The sequence below is a fragment of the Oncorhynchus keta genome, chromosome 35, assembly GCF_023373465.1.
Source record: "Oncorhynchus keta strain PuntledgeMale-10-30-2019 chromosome 35, Oket_V2, whole genome shotgun sequence".
Lineage (NCBI taxonomy): Eukaryota > Metazoa > Chordata > Actinopteri > Salmoniformes > Salmonidae > Oncorhynchus > Oncorhynchus keta.
In genome coordinates, this window is record NC_068455.1 from 77761178 (window position 1) to 77776886 (window position 15709).

At 41.9% G+C, this 15709-nt stretch overlaps 1 protein-coding gene, 1 long non-coding RNA gene and 1 pseudogene across 2 annotated transcripts; all 3 read right to left on the bottom strand.

The window, feature by feature from the left end:
- Nucleotides 1-832, bottom strand: part of LOC127915535 (gastrula zinc finger protein XlCGF7.1-like) — a 2830-nt pseudogene extending 1998 nt beyond the window's left edge.
- Nucleotides 833-962: 130 nt separating this feature from the next.
- Nucleotides 963-14129, bottom strand: LOC127915536 (uncharacterized). The gene is made up of 3 exons (XM_052495710.1): nt 13867-14129; nt 10657-11103; nt 963-1264 (listed from the first exon to the last, which is right to left on the bottom strand). The coding sequence occupies exons 1-3, from the start codon at nt 14030-14032 to the stop codon at nt 963-965; spliced, it is 915 nt and encodes a 304-aa protein (XP_052351670.1). The 5' UTR covers nt 14033-14129.
- Nucleotides 8796-10564, bottom strand: LOC127916298 (uncharacterized). The gene is made up of 3 exons (XR_008094289.1): nt 10321-10564; nt 9439-9522; nt 8796-9102 (listed from the first exon to the last, which is right to left on the bottom strand). It is a non-coding gene; the product is annotated as an uncharacterized LOC127916298 (long non-coding RNA).
- Nucleotides 14130-15709: the final 1580 nt, after the last annotated feature.

The following is a 15709-nucleotide window of genomic DNA, read 5'->3' on the forward strand; positions in this document are numbered from 1 at the left end:
TGAGTGAATCTTTTACCACAGACTGAGCAGCCATGTTGTTTCTCTCCTGTGTGAATTAGTTTGTGCCTCCTTAGGTCCCCTTTCTGATTGAAGCTTTTCCCACAGTCACCACAGCTAAATGCTTTCTCTCCTGTGTGAGTCACTTTGTGCATGGTTAGGTGCCCCTTCCGATTGAAGCTTTTCCCACAGTCACCACAGGTAAATGGTTTCTCTCTGTGTGAGTCAGATTGTGCATGGTTAGGTGCCCCTTCCGATTGAAGCTTTTCCCGCAGTCATCACAGGTAAAAGGTTTCTCTCCTGTGTGAATCAGTTTGTGCATGGTTAGGTGCCCCTTTCGATTGAAGCTTTTCCCGCAGTCAATACAGCTAAATGGTTTCTCTCCTGTGTGAGTCACTTTGTGCATGTTTAGGTGCCCCATCCGATTGAAGCTTTTCCCGCAGTCACCACAGCTAAATGGTTTCTCTCCTGTGTGAGTCAGTTTATGTTCAGTTAGGCTCATCTTCCGATTGAAGCTTTTCCCACAGTCAACGCAGCTAAATGGTTTCTCTCCTGTGTGAATCCTCATGTGATTGGAAAGGGCTCCTTTTTGTTTGAAGGTCATTCCACAAACAGGGCAGATACAGGGTTTACCACTGTGACAGAGTCGGACATGGGCCTTCAGTTTACAGGTGGAGTTGAAACTTTTCTTGCAGAACCGACATTCACTGGGTCTGTTCTTGGTGAGAGTCACATGTCTCTTCAGGTCAGCTTTTTTAGCAAATGTTTCACCACAGTCACGACAGCTGTGACTTTTTCTAGATGTGGTGCTGGGTTTAGAACAGTGTTCCCCCATTGGTGGGTTGGGATCAATGGTGGGCTGCTGTCAGAGTCCTACTGTGTAGCTGCTTACGGCTGAGCAGCGGCTGGAGGCATTGTTTTGATTATCTGGAGGTCACAGGGAATGTTGAGACCCTTAATGTGGTTCACAGTGACAAAGGTTTGAGATCCACTGGTTTAGAGTCACTCTCTCTGTTCTCCACAGTCTGGGTTTGGTCCTCCTGATCACATTCACTTTTCACACAGGAAGGAGTGAATATGAACTTCATGATATCAGGCTCTAGACCTTGAAGCTGCTCTTCCTCCTGACTGGTCCTGACTTCCTCCTGTTCCTCTTTAATCTGTTTGGTCTCTGGGTTCTTCTGCCCCAGACTGGGGCTCCACTCCTGCTCACAGTGCTGCTGCTCAGAGGGAACCTCCTCTTCAGAGACAGAGAGCTGCAGGGAGTCTGGAGGGAAGGAGAGGAGGAGCAGAGGTTACCTATACAGCCTGGATACAGAGGTCACCTATACAGCCTGGATACAGAGGTTACCCTGCTATACAGCCTGGATACAGAGGTTACCCTGCTATACAGGCTGGTTAGCTATACAGTCTTGATACTAGGGCTGGGCTATATCGAGTTTTTCAAATATATTTTAGGGTGATATGTAACATGCCTGTATCGCAAGAATCGACGTTCTGTTGTAACGTTTTGCAAATGCAGCATCTCACGGTCTCTTTGTCAGCCCAATCATGTCCCAATTGCATGACAAGACGTGCACAGAGGTTATCCACCAATCACAACCCGATACAGCCTTTCACAAATTGTAACCACGCCGGAGCGATAAAATCATCCCTCAAAAGGGCAACAATGTTTTTTCAGTAATATGGAAGTGGTTCGGGTTTAAGAGGTCTGATGTTCAGCAAACGAATGTCCTGTGTAAAAATGTGTCGAAAGACGACGAAAAGCAGCAGCACAACCAACCCCTTCAACTGAAACACTCGGTGGAATGGGAGGAATGACCTCCAGGCGCCCGATTCCCAAAACGTCTGATAAAAGACAAACTACCAGCCGCATCCTTTTGAAATGTTATCTCTTCTGAGAAGAAAGGTTTGAGTTGGAAGAAGATAACGGATGCCGTGACCTATTACTACGCAAAATATATCTTTACAGCAGAAAAGACAGGCTTTAAAAAGCTGCTAGGTAACACAGTTGACCACAAATATCAGCTGCCAAGCCGCAAGTATTTCACTGAAGAAGCCCTGCTGTGATTATACTCTGCTGCCCGCGAAAGAGTGACAGAGAAGCTGGCTAGTGTTTCTTATTTTTCCACCTCAGCCGATCTACGGTCGAGGCAGAACGTCAGAAACTCTGTACCTAAGTTTGACAGTCCACTACATAAATGACTACTGGAAATTTCAACATGTCTGCCTCCAGACGTCTTTCTTCCCGATGATCATACGGGTGAAGTAATAGCCCCGGTCTCAAAGACTCTCTGGCATCGTGGAAGATGAGCCTGACAGCGGGAGCAACATGATAAAAGCAAATAGTGATGTTCAGGCCAGCTGTAGGCTAATGTGTTAGTAGTTGTGTCGTTCTGCCAATCCAATAACAAATAGTGATGTTCAGGCCAGCTGTAGGCTAATGTGTTAGTAGTTGTGTCGTTCTGCCAATCCAATAGCAAATAGTGATGTTCAGGCCAGCTGTAGGCTAATGTGTTAGTAGTTGTGTCGTTCTGCCAATCCAATAACAAATAGTGATGTTCAGGCCAGCTGTAGGCTAATGTGTTAGTAGTTGTGTCGTTCTGCCAATCCAATAACAAATAGTGATGTTCAGGCCAGCTGTAGGCTGATGTGTTAGTAGTTGTGTCGTTCTGCCAATCCAATAACAAATAGTGATGTTCAGGCCAGCTGTAGGCTAATGTGTTAGTAGTTGTGTCGTTCTGCCAATCCAATAGCAAAGAACCACAGGCTGTTTTAATTATAACAACGAATTAACTAAATTAATACATTTTCAATCAAAATGATTATATATAAACTACACATTCAAGCAGCTAGTGGTCAAACATTCATAAACAATAGAATAAACGTGTGGGTTTGTTCATTTGTTTTACACAAATAGGACTTGAGCGCTCATTTTAATTTTAATAAAGACAATTCCATGAAGAATGTCTTGACCTTTTTTATTTGTTTGGAGAATAAAATGTATTTTTAGGCCATATCGCCCAGCTCGACTTGATGCCCTGCAGCTGTTAGGACTGAATGAGGATGTATTGTATGTTGAGGTCCCTGGTAAAAACCTCTGTATCCAGGCTGTTAGGACTGAATGAGGATGTATTGTATGTTGAGGTCCCTGGTAAAAACCTCTGTATCCAGGCTGTTAGGACTGAATGAGGATGTATTGTATGTTGAGGTCCCTGGTAAAAACCTCTGTATCTAGGCTGTTAGGACTGAATGAGGATGTATTGTATGTTGAGGTCCCTGGTAAAAACCTCTGTATCCAGGCTGTTAGGACTGAATGAGGATGTATTGTATGTTGAGGTCCCTGGTAAAAACCTCTGTATCCAGGCTGTTAGGACTGAATGAGGATGTATTGTATGTTGAGGTCCCTGGTAAAAACCTCTGTATCCAGGCTGTTAGGACTGAATGAGGATGTATTGTATGTTGAGGTCCCTGGTAAAAACCTCTGTATCCAGGCTGTTAGGACTGAATGAGGATGTATTGTATGTTGAGGTCCCTGGTAAAAACCTCTGTATCCAGGCTGTTAGGACTGAATGAGGATGTATTGTATGTTGAGGTCCCTGGTAAAAACCTCTGTATCCAGGCTGTTAGGACTGAATGAGGATGTATTGTATGGTGAGGTCCCTGGTAAAACCTCTGTATCCAGGCTGTTAGGACTGAATGAGGATGTATTGTATGTTGAGGTCCCTGGTAAAAACCTCTGTATCCAGGCTGTTAGGACTGAATGAGGATGTATTGTATGTTGAGGTCCCTGGTAAAAACGTCTGTATCCAGGCTGTTAGGACTGAATGAGGATGTATTGTATGTTGAGGTCCCTGGTAAAAACCTCTGTATCCAGGCTGTTAGGACTGAATGAGGATGTATTGTATGTTGAGGTCCCAGGTAAAAACCTCTGTATCCAGGCTGTTAGGACTGAATGAGGATGTATTGTATGTTGAGGTCCCTGGTAAAAACCTCTGTATCCAGGCTGTTAGGACTGAATGAGGATGTATTGTATGTTGAGGTCCCTGGTAAAAACCTCTGTATCCAGGCTGTTAGGACTGAATGAGGATGTATTGTATGTTGAGGTCCCTGGTAAAAACCTCTGTATCCAGGCTGTTAGGACTGAATGAGGATGTATTGTATGTTGAGGTCCCTGGTAAAAACCTCTGTATCCAGGCTGTTAGGACTGAATGAGGATGTATTGTATGTTGAGGTCCCTGGTAAAAACCTCTGTATCCAGGCTGTTAGGACTGAATGAGGATGTATTGTATGTTGAGGTCCCTGGTAAAAACCTCTGTATCCAGGCTGTTAGGACTGAATGAGGATGTATTGTATGTTGAGGTCCCTGGTAAAAACCTCTGTATCCAGGCTGTTAGGACTGAATGAGGATGTATTGTATGTTGAGGTCCCTGGTAAAAACCTCTGTATCCAGGCTGTTAGGACTGAATGAGGATGTATTGTATGTTGAGGTCCCTGGTAAAAACCTCTGTATCCAGGCTGTTAGGACTGAATGAGGATGTATTGTATGTTGAGGTCCCTGGTAAAAACCTCTGTATCCAGGCTGTTAGGACTGAATGAGGATGTATTGTATGGTGAAGTCCCTGGTAAAAACCTCTGTATCCAGGCTGTTAGGACTGAATGAGGATGTATTGTATGTTGAGGTCCCTGGTAAAACCTCTGTATCCAGGCTGTTAGGACTGAATGAGGATGTATTGTATGTTGAGGTCCCTGGTAAACACCTCTGTATCCAGGCTGTTAGGACTGAATGAGGATGTATTGTATGTTGAGGTCCCTGGTAAAACCTCTGTATCCAGGCTGTTAGGACTGAATGAGGATGTATTGTATGTTGAGGTCCCTGGTAAAAACCTCTGTATCCAGGCTGTTAGGACTGAATGAGGATGTATTGTATGTTGAGGTCCCTGGTAAAAACCTCTGTATCCAGGCTGTTAGGACTGAATGAGGATGTATTGTATGTTGAGGTCCCTGGTAAACACCTCTGTATCCAGGCTGTTAGGACTGAATGAGGATGTATTGTATGTTGAGGTCCCTGGTAAAACCTCTGTATCCAGGCTGTTAGGACTGAATGAGGATGTATTGTATGTTGAGGTCCCTGGTAAAAACCTCTGTATCCAGGCTGTTAGGACTGAATGAGGATGTATTGTATGTTGAGGTCCCTGGTAAAAACCTCTGTATCCAGGCTGTTAGGACTGAATGAGGATGTATTGTATGTTGAGGTCCCTGGTCTGGAACAGAGGTTGTGTTAAGGACTGGTCACGTGACATGTGATTTCCATCCTACACTGTGTTTGTGACAACATGTACGTGGGCCAGACATCCAGATGCTTGAAACCGAGCTGAAGCAAGGATGAAAATAACCTTGTTGCTCGTCTCTTTGTCCGGTGCTCTAACAGCGTGTCTTCTCTTCAATTCCAGGTGGAGATGTCACCAAGACGACAACCCTTCTGGATATATACTTTACGCCTCCAACTCAATCATCAAGTCTGCAGACGACACAGCGGCCTGATTACCAACAACGACGAGGCAGACTACAGGGAGGAGATGAGGCCCTGGTGGAGGAGGTGAGGGCCTGGTGGAGGAGGTGAAGCCCCTGGTGGAGGAGGTGAGGCCCCTGGTGGAGGAGGTGAGGGCCCTGGTGGAGGAGGTGAGGCCCCTGGTGGAGGAGGTGAGGCCCCTGGTGGAGGAGGTGAGGCCCCTGGTGGAGGAGGTGAGGCCCCTGGTGGAGGAGGTGAGGGCCCTGGTGGAGGAGGTGAGGCCCCTGGTGGAGAGGTGTCAGGAAAATAACCTTCCCTCAACATCAACAAAACGAAGCTGATCGTGGACTTCAGGAAACAGCAGAGGGAGCCCCAATCCACATCGACGGGACAGTAGTGGAGAAGGTGGAAAGCTTCAAGTTCCTCGGCGTACACACCACTGACAATCTGAAATGGTCCACCCACACAGACAGTGTGGTGAAGAAGGCGCAATGGGGGACTTGGCCCCTAAGACCCTCTGCACCGCCCACAACCGCAGGGCTCTCCAGAGGGTGAATCGGTCCCGGGGGCACAATGCCTGCCCTCCAGGACACCTACAGCACCCGATGTCACAGGAAGATGATCAAGGACAACAACCACCCGAGCCACTGCCTGTTCTCCCCGCTATCATCCAGAAGGCGAGGTCAGTACAGGTGCATCAAAGCTGGGACCGAGAGACTGAAAAACAGCTTCTATCTCAAGGCCTTCAGACTGTTAAATAGCCACCACTAGCACATAGAGAGGCTGTTGCCAACATACAGAATCAATCTCTAGCCTGTTTAATAATTAATAATATCAATTTAATAAATATCACTACCCAGCTACAACCCAATTATTTAAAAACTATATATAAATAATGTTCCTTTATCAGGACTCTGTCTTTCAAAGGTAATTGATAAAAATCCAAATAACAGATCTTGATTGTAAAGGGTTTAAATACGGTTTCTCAATGAACCATGAACAATTAATGAACATGAACCTGTGGAACGGTCATTAAGACACTAACAGCTTACAGACGGTAGGTAATTAAGGTCACAGTTATGAAAACTTAGGACACTAAAGAGGCATTCCTACTGACTCTGAAAAACACCAAAATAAAGATGCTCTGGGTCCCTGCTCATCTGCGTGAACGTGCCTTAGTCATGCTACAAGGAGGCATGAGGACTGCAGATGTGGCCAGGGCAATAAATTGCAATGTCTGTACTGTGAGACGCCTAAGACAGCGCTACAGGGAGACAGGACGGACAGCTGATTGTCCTCGCAGTGGCAGACCACGTGTAACAACACCTGCACAGGATCGGTACATCCGAACATCACACCTGCAGGACAGGTTCAAGATGGCAACAACAGTCCGAGTTACACCAGAAATCCCTCCATCAGTACTCAGACTGTCCGCAATAGGCTGAGAGAGGCTGGACTGAGGGCTTGTAGGCCTGTTGTCAGGCAGGTCCTCACCAGACATCACCGTCGCGGGACCAGACAGGACTGGCAAAAAGTGCTCAACACTGACAAGTTGCGGTTTTGTCTCACCAGGGGTGATGCTCGGATTCACGTTTATCGTCACTCGGGAGTTACTCAACAAAACATCTTCTTTCTCAAAGCCAGCAGACTGTTAAACAGCCATCACTAGCCGGCTACCACCCAGTTACTCAACAAATCATCTTCTATCTCAAAGCCATCAGACTGTTAAACAGCCATCACTAGCCGGCTACCACCCAGTTACTCAACAAATCATCTTCTATCTCAAAGCCATCAGACTGTTAAACAGCCATCACTAGCCGGCTACCACCCAGTTACTCAACAAATCATCTTCTATCTCAAGGCCATCAGACTGTTAAACAGCCATCACTAGCCGGCTACCACCCAGTTACTCAACCCTGCACCTTAGAGGATGCTGCCCTATGTACATAGACATGGAATCACTGATCACTTTAATAGTGTTCACATACTGCCTTACTCATCTCATGTGTATATACTGTATTATATTCTTCTGTATTTTAGTCAATGCCACTAACATCGCTCGTCATAATATTTATATATTTCTTAATTCCATTATTTTTCTTTTTAGATTTGTGAATTTTTAGACACAACTGCACAGTTGGAGCTCAGAACACAAGCATTTCAATACACTCGCAATAACATCTGCTAAATGTGTATGTGACCAATACAATGTGATTTGAAGTACAGTGAGATCCCTGATGAAAACCTGCTCCAGAGCGCTCAGCACCTCAGAAAGGGGGCAAAGGTTTTAACAGGACAAAGACCCTAAGCACACAGCCAAGACAACGCAGGAGTAGCTTCGGGACAAGTCTCTGAATGTCTTTGAGTGGCCCAACCAGAGCCCGGACTTGAACCCGATCTAACATCTCTGGAGAGACCTGAAAATACCTGTGCAGCAACGCTCCCCATCCAACCAGACAGGGCTTGAGAGGATCTGCAGAGAAGAATGGGATAAACTCCCCAAATACAAGTGTGACAAGCTCATTATGGGGTATTGTGATGTCATTATGGGGTATTGTGATGTCATTATGGGGTATTGTGATGTCATTATGGGGTATTGTGATGTCATTATGGGGTATTGTGATGCCATTATGGGGTATTGTGATGTCATTATGGGGTGTTGTGATGTCATTATGGGGTATTGTGATGTCATTATGGGGTATTGTGATGTCATTATGGGGTATTGTGTTTAGATTGATGAGGAAAAAACGATTTAATCCATTTTAGAATAAGGCTGTAACGTAACAAAATGTGGAAAAAGTCAAGCGGTCTGAATATTTCCTGAAACCACTGAGGTGTTGTGTGTTTACCTCGTCTTTCATTTTGTTGCAGATTGTCATCTGTATTGTTCTGTCTGAGATTATGGGTTCCCGATACAAACACCTCATTTTGTATTTGTGGAACTACATCTCTATGTTCTGTTCTATCTGACATGACCATCAAGTGGCCCTTTGGGTTAGGGGTGGGGGGTGGTCTGCCAGCATAAACACAGCCTTAGTGGCCTCATCTGTCCCACTGTTTGGGGAGATTTGCTCTGATGAAGGTTGACCGACCGAAAGATAAAATGTAAGAAATGTGCATCTGTTTATTTTTTTTTGTTTCTAAAGTCAGTAAATTCTAGAACCTATTTTCATTCTTTCAAATAACTTCCTGGTTTTCGTGACACAGACATGTTTTTATCCATGTACAGCTAGCTGTCAATACGTCTACATACGAACCTAGTAGATCTAAATACGAACCTAGTAGATCTACATACGAACCTAGTAGATCTACATACGAACCTAGTAGATCTACATACGAACCTAGTAGATCTACATACGAACCTAGTAGATCTACATACGAACCTAGTAGATCTACATACGAACCTAGTAGATCTACATACGAACCTAGTAGATCTACATACGAACCTAGTAGATCTACATACGAACCTAGTAGATCTACATACGAACCTAGTAGATCTACATACGAACCTAGTAGATCTACATACGAACCTAGTAGATCTACATACGAACCTAGTAGATCTACATACGAACCTAGTAGATCTACATACGAACCTAGTAGATCTACATACCAACCTAGTAGATCTACATACCAACCTAGTAGATCTACATACCAACCTAGTAGATCTACATACCAACCTAGTAGATCTACATACCAACCTAGTAGATCTACATACCAACCTAGTAGATGTCCATACCAACCTAGTAGATGTCCATACCAACCTAGTAGATCTACATACAAACCTAGTAGATCTACATACAAACCTAGTAGATCTACATACAAACCTAGTAGATCTACATACGAACCTAGTAGATCTACATACGAACCTAGTAGATGTCCATACGAACCTTGTAGATGTCCATACGAACCTTGTAGATCTACATACGAACCTAGTAGATCTACATACGAACCTAGTAGATCTACATACGAACCTAGTAGATCTACATACGAACCTAGTAGATCTACATACGAACCTAGTAGATCTACATACAAACCTAGTAGATCTACATACAAACCTAGTAGATCTACATACGAACCTAGTAGATCTACATACGAACCTAGTAGATGTCCATACGAACCTTGTAGATCTACATACGAACCTAGTAGATCTACATACGAACCTAGTAGATCTACATACCAACCTAGTAGATCTACATACCAACCTAGTAGATCTACATACCAACCTAGTAGATCTACATACAAACCTAGTAGATCTACATACAAACCTAGTAGATCTACATACAAACCTAGTAGATCTACATACAAACCTAGTAGATCTACATACAAACCTAGTAGATCTACATACCAACCTAGTAGATCTACATACCAACCTAGTAGATCTACATACCAACCTAGTAGATCTACATACCAACCTAGTAGATCTACATACCAACCTAGTAGATCTACATACGAACCTAGTAGATCTACATACGAACCTAGTAGATGTCCATACGAACCTTGTAGATGTCCATACGAACCTTGTAGATCTACATACGAACCTTGTAGATCTACATACGAACCTAGTAGATCTACATACGAACCTAGTAGATCTACATACGAACCTAGTAGATCTACATACAAACCTAGTAGATCTACATACAAACCTAGTAGATCTACATACAAACCTAGTAGATCTACATACGAACCTAGTAGATCTACATACGAACCTAGTAGATCTACATACAAACCTAGTAGATCTACATACGAACCTAGTAGATCTACATACGAACCTAGTAGATCTACATACAAACCTAGTAGATCTACATACAAACCTAGTAGATCTACATACGAACCTAGTAGATCTACATACGAACCTAGTAGATCTACATACGAACCTAGTAGATCTACATACGAACCTAGTAGATCTACATACGAACCTAGTAGATCTACATACAAACCTAGTAGATCTACATACAAACCTAGTAGATCTACATACAAACCTAGTAGATCTACATACAAACCTAGTAGATCTACATACGAACCTAGTAGATCTACATACGAACCTAGTAGATGTACATACGAACCTAGTAGATCTACATACGAACCTAGTAGATCTACATACGAACCTAGTAGATGTCCATACGAACCTAGTAGATCTACATACTTACCTATTCTACATAGTTTTATCTCCGGTGTGATCCGCAGCAGTCTCCGTAGCAGATCATTCTCTTCCTGGTATTCTCCTACTGCTTTCGCAAATGCCCCGGAAATCTCCACAGCAGCAAACGCCGTTAAACGCTCATTTAAAAACTCTTGAAACGACTGTAGTTTAGACATTTTCAGGAGAGTTGGGTGTTCAGCAAGTATGGGATCTTGACGTGGGTCCTCCTGATCACATTCACTTTTCACACAAGGAGGAGTAAATATGAACTCTATGATATCAGGCTCCACCCCTTGAAGCTGCTCTTCCTCCTGACTGGTCCTGACTTCCTCCTGTTCCTCTTTAATCTGTTTGGTCTCTGGGTCCTTCTGTCCCAGACTGGGACTCCACTCCTGCTCACAGTGCTGTTGCTCAGGGGGAACCCCCTCTTCAGAGACAGAGAGCTGCACGGGTTCTGGAGGGACAGAGAAGAGGAGCAGAGGTTACCACAGTCCCCAAATCCAGAACAAATTCAAGAAAGCGATCAGTATTATGAAGAGCCATTGTTGCATCGGACTCCGTTCCATCTGAAATTTCTCAAGTGAACAGAAAACCTGTTTAGAAAACAGATAAAGCAACACCTCTCAACGCGTCTCCCTATTGGACCTAGATACTTTGTGTGTATGTATTGATATGTAGGCTACGTGTGCCTTTTAAAAATGTTTGCTGTAGTTCTGTCCTTGCGCTGTTCTTGTCTATTAATGTTCTGGATGATGTTATGTTTCGCGTGGACCCCAGGAAGAGTAGCTGCTGCTTTTGCAACAGATAATGGGAATCCTAATAAAATACCAAATTACCACAGTATAAGTCATAACCATAAAACGGTCAAACAAGGAAATGGGTCTAATCTTTTTCAACCATTTCCCATAGGGGATTTTACAATGACTTAAAATAAGGAGGCTAACCCTGGAATGACGTTTTGATAAACGTGTAAATCTCTCTAGGACAAGATGACTTTTATCAATATATTTGCCTATATTTACCCCCCAAAAATGAAATCCTAATTAGCTGCTAATGTGGCTATCAAAAAGAACTACAAATGCCATGATGATCTACATGAGACTGCAGAATCAAGTAAGAATGTCTGGATGAAGTATCGAATGTTATCTAAAATGTAGTAATGAAATAAATAATGAATAAATTGGCTACATTTCCTAAAATTGAACATTCTGTGAACGGTCTTGTGCAAATGTTTAATTGACAAAATACCTGTTAGGTGTCTGCTAGAGATGATGAGCAGGCGCTGCAGGGATTTGTAGTTTCCAATGATGTCTTATTTTGATGCTAATTAGCATTTTCGAATCAGAGTAAATAAATACAAAAATCAGTGGAAGGGGAGGCCCATCCTCCACAGTGATTTTTTTTTTTAAGTTATCCTTAGATAAAACTATACTAAATATATTCACGTCACCAAATAATTGATTAAAACACACTGTTTTGCAATGAAGGTCTCCAGTAGCCTCAGCAGCACTCTGTAGGATAGCACCATGGTGTAGCTGGAGGACAGCTAGCTTCCATCCTCCTCCGAGTACATTGACTTCAATACAAAACATAGGAGGCTCATGGTTCTCCCCTCCCCCTTCTATAGACTTACACAGTAATTATGAAAACTTCGAGACGACATCATCCAACCTATCAGAGCTCTTGCAGCATGAACTGACATGTTGTCCACCCAATCATAGGATCAGAGAATTTAAACTAGTACTAAAAGCATAAGCTACAGCTAGCTAGCACTGCATAACATGCATGTGGTGAGTAGTTGACTTAAAGAGAGAAAGACAATAGTTGATCACTTTTGAACAAATTAATTTCTTAAATGAAGAGCGAGCCATATTTCACTTCCACTTTGGTGTACAATATCATTCATAGGCTGTTGTAGCGGCCACATGATGGGTATAGGGAAAATGTGAGTATCATGTAGTAACCTAAACCTATCGATATGTTGTAGCGACCTCATGATGGGTATAGGGAAAATGTGAGTATCATGTAGTAACCTAAACCTATCGATATGTTGTAGCGACCTCATGATGGGTATAGGGAAAATGTGAGTATCATGTAGTAACCTAAACCTATCGATATGTTGTAGCGACCTCATGATGGGTATAGGGAAAATGTGAGTATCATGTAGTAACCTAAACCTATCGATATGTTGTAGCGGCCACATGATGGGTATAGGGAAAATGTGAGTATCATGTAGTAACCTAAACCTATCGATATGTTGTAGCGGCCACATGATGGGTATAGGGAAAATGTGAGTATCATGTAGTAACCTAAACCTATCGATATGTTGTAGCGGCCACATGATGGGTATAGGGAAAATGTGAGTATCATGTAGTAACCTAAACCTATCGATATGTTGTAGCGACCTCATGATGGGTATAGGGAAAATGTGAGTATCATGTAGTAACCTAAACCTATCGATATGTTGTAGCGGCCACATGATGGGTATAGGGAAAATGTGAGTATCATGTAGTAACCTAAACCTATCGATATGTTGTAGCGGCCACATGATGGGTATAGGGAAAATGTGAGTATCATGTAGTAACCTAAACCTATCGATGTTACATTGAGCTGGGCGAATGGAATATGAATGACAGTCATCCAATATGCTAATAGAAATAAGGCCAGTGCTCATAAAAAACCAGCCCCGACCGCCACTGAAGAAAACATTGCTAAAAGTCACCTTGTCTGAGAGAGATATACATGGTTATCAAACCGTCACACCGGGGTAAGCCAACATGAAACGCAGTACAAATGTTAAGTGTTCTAAAATCCCCTATGGGAAAAATGAATGGTGGGAAAACGATTGGAACCCTGTTTGAGCGCAAGGTTTTATGGGTATTATTACACCCCCACTGTGGGACTCTATACAGGCTTTAGACATCAGGGTTGTGGTCTATTATTTCAATTTAAGACAGTAAATTCAAGACTAGGTTAACTATAATGCCAATTCAATCATTAAAACTAGAATCCATTTTCAATTACTTCTCAGTAATTGGAGCGAAGCTATAATTTTTTTATTTATAAATTAAAACCCACTTCCTGTTTTTATGACAATGTTTTTATTCATGCACGGTAGGTTTAAAAACAACTTCTTAAACGTGTATGAAGTGGTGATCAGTTAACAGTTTATCAATAAAGTATAACTATAGCTAGCTATCAGTATCTACATACGAACCGATTCTACATAGTTGTATCTCTGGTGTCCTCCGCAGCAGTCTCCGTAGCCGATCCTTCTCCTCCTGGTACTCCACTACCGTTTTCTCAACTGCACCAAAAATATCCACAGCAGCCGCCGATAAACGCTCATTTAAAAACACACACAACATCTGTAGTTTAGACATTTTAATTTAAATAAAATTAGAGATGGGTAGCCTGTTCAGTAAGTATGTCTTTCTTTACTGCAGACAAGGAACAATAACAACTCGTTTCCAATCCTACTTCCGTGTTCTAGTCAAGGAATCTTGGAACGTTCTTTGTTCTAGTTGGTGAGGAACCCAGAAACACAACAGCGCCGCCAGCTGGATGGGAGTTTACTGTGCAAGGCAGCCTGCAGACCAGTAATAAAGGAAAACGACGACTACATGCAGACAAATAGTGGTTATCATAAGTATTGGAAGATTTGGGAGAATCAATTCTTCCTCAGGAGTCAACAGTTTATCATTACTCCATACAAGATTAAATCAACATGATGAATGAGCAGCATTAGGTCAGAATTTATGAGAAATAATCTTGGAAATACTCTTGGATAAATGCAAGGATACCTTTTCTGGAATTGTTTTCCATTTCATGTATCAATTACATCAGCCTGACCTAAATCAAATGACCAGATATTGCTGTTTCTAATTAAGGGAAAAATTAAACAGACTTTGAACAGCAGAACTGTGAATTTCCTAAAATACTCTGTACTGTTGGATCATTACCTTGGCATTCAAATCAAATGAAACTTTATTTACATACGTTGTTTTACAACATTAAGTCCATGGTACAGTATATGTATTTATCTGAAACCCACAGTATGAATGGTCTGGAGTTGCTTTCCTTTCCTAAGAGTGTTGTTCACATTGTCTTTTTATTCTTCTGACTGAAGGTGATATTTCTGTGGTCTGTTTTTCTCTCTTTGTGGATATTATCTATACTGTATGCTCAGGGTTGGGTGGGTTCCTTTCTAAATGTAATCTGTTACAGTTACTAGTTACCTGTACAAAATTGTAATCAGTAGTGTAACTTTTGGATTACCCCAAACTCAGTAACGTAATCTGATTACATTTAGTTACTTTTAGATTACTTCCCCCTTAAGAGGCATTAGAATAATACAAAAACATGTATGTTACCAATTGAATGACATTTATTGCAGAATAAATCAATGTTAAAGTTTACATAGCAGGTGGATTGTATTTATCATCATTAGTCATTTAGGTCAACATTGGATCATTCAGAGATCCTCACTGAACTTCTGGAGAGAGTTTGCTGCACTGAAAGTAAAGGGGCTGAATCATTTTGCACGCCCAATTTTTTGACTTGTTAAAAAAGTTTGAAATATCAATAAATGTCGTTCCACTTCATGATTGTGTCCCACTTGTTGTTGATTCTTCACAAAAAATACAGTTTTATATCTTTATGTTTGAAGCCTGAAATGTGGCAAAAGGTCGCAAAGTTCAAGGAGGCCGAATACTTTCGCAAGGCACTGTATATATATATATATATATGGATGTTAAATTTTACTGTATGGGTTGGTTATATAGGCTTCCTCTAGCCCATTACTTTCTACTAGATATAATAATATGATTCAATTATATATTTATATTAAAAACCAAAGTCTATCAGAATTCCAGTCATTCCTATAAATGTTGTAGTAACATCTCAAGGATGATCAATTGAAACAGGATGCACCTGAGCTCAATTTCGAGTCTCCTCATAGCAAAGGGTCTGAATACTTACGTAAATACGGTATCTGTTTTTTATTTTTAATGAATTAAAAAAATAATAATAATATTTAAGTAAAAATATATATATATATA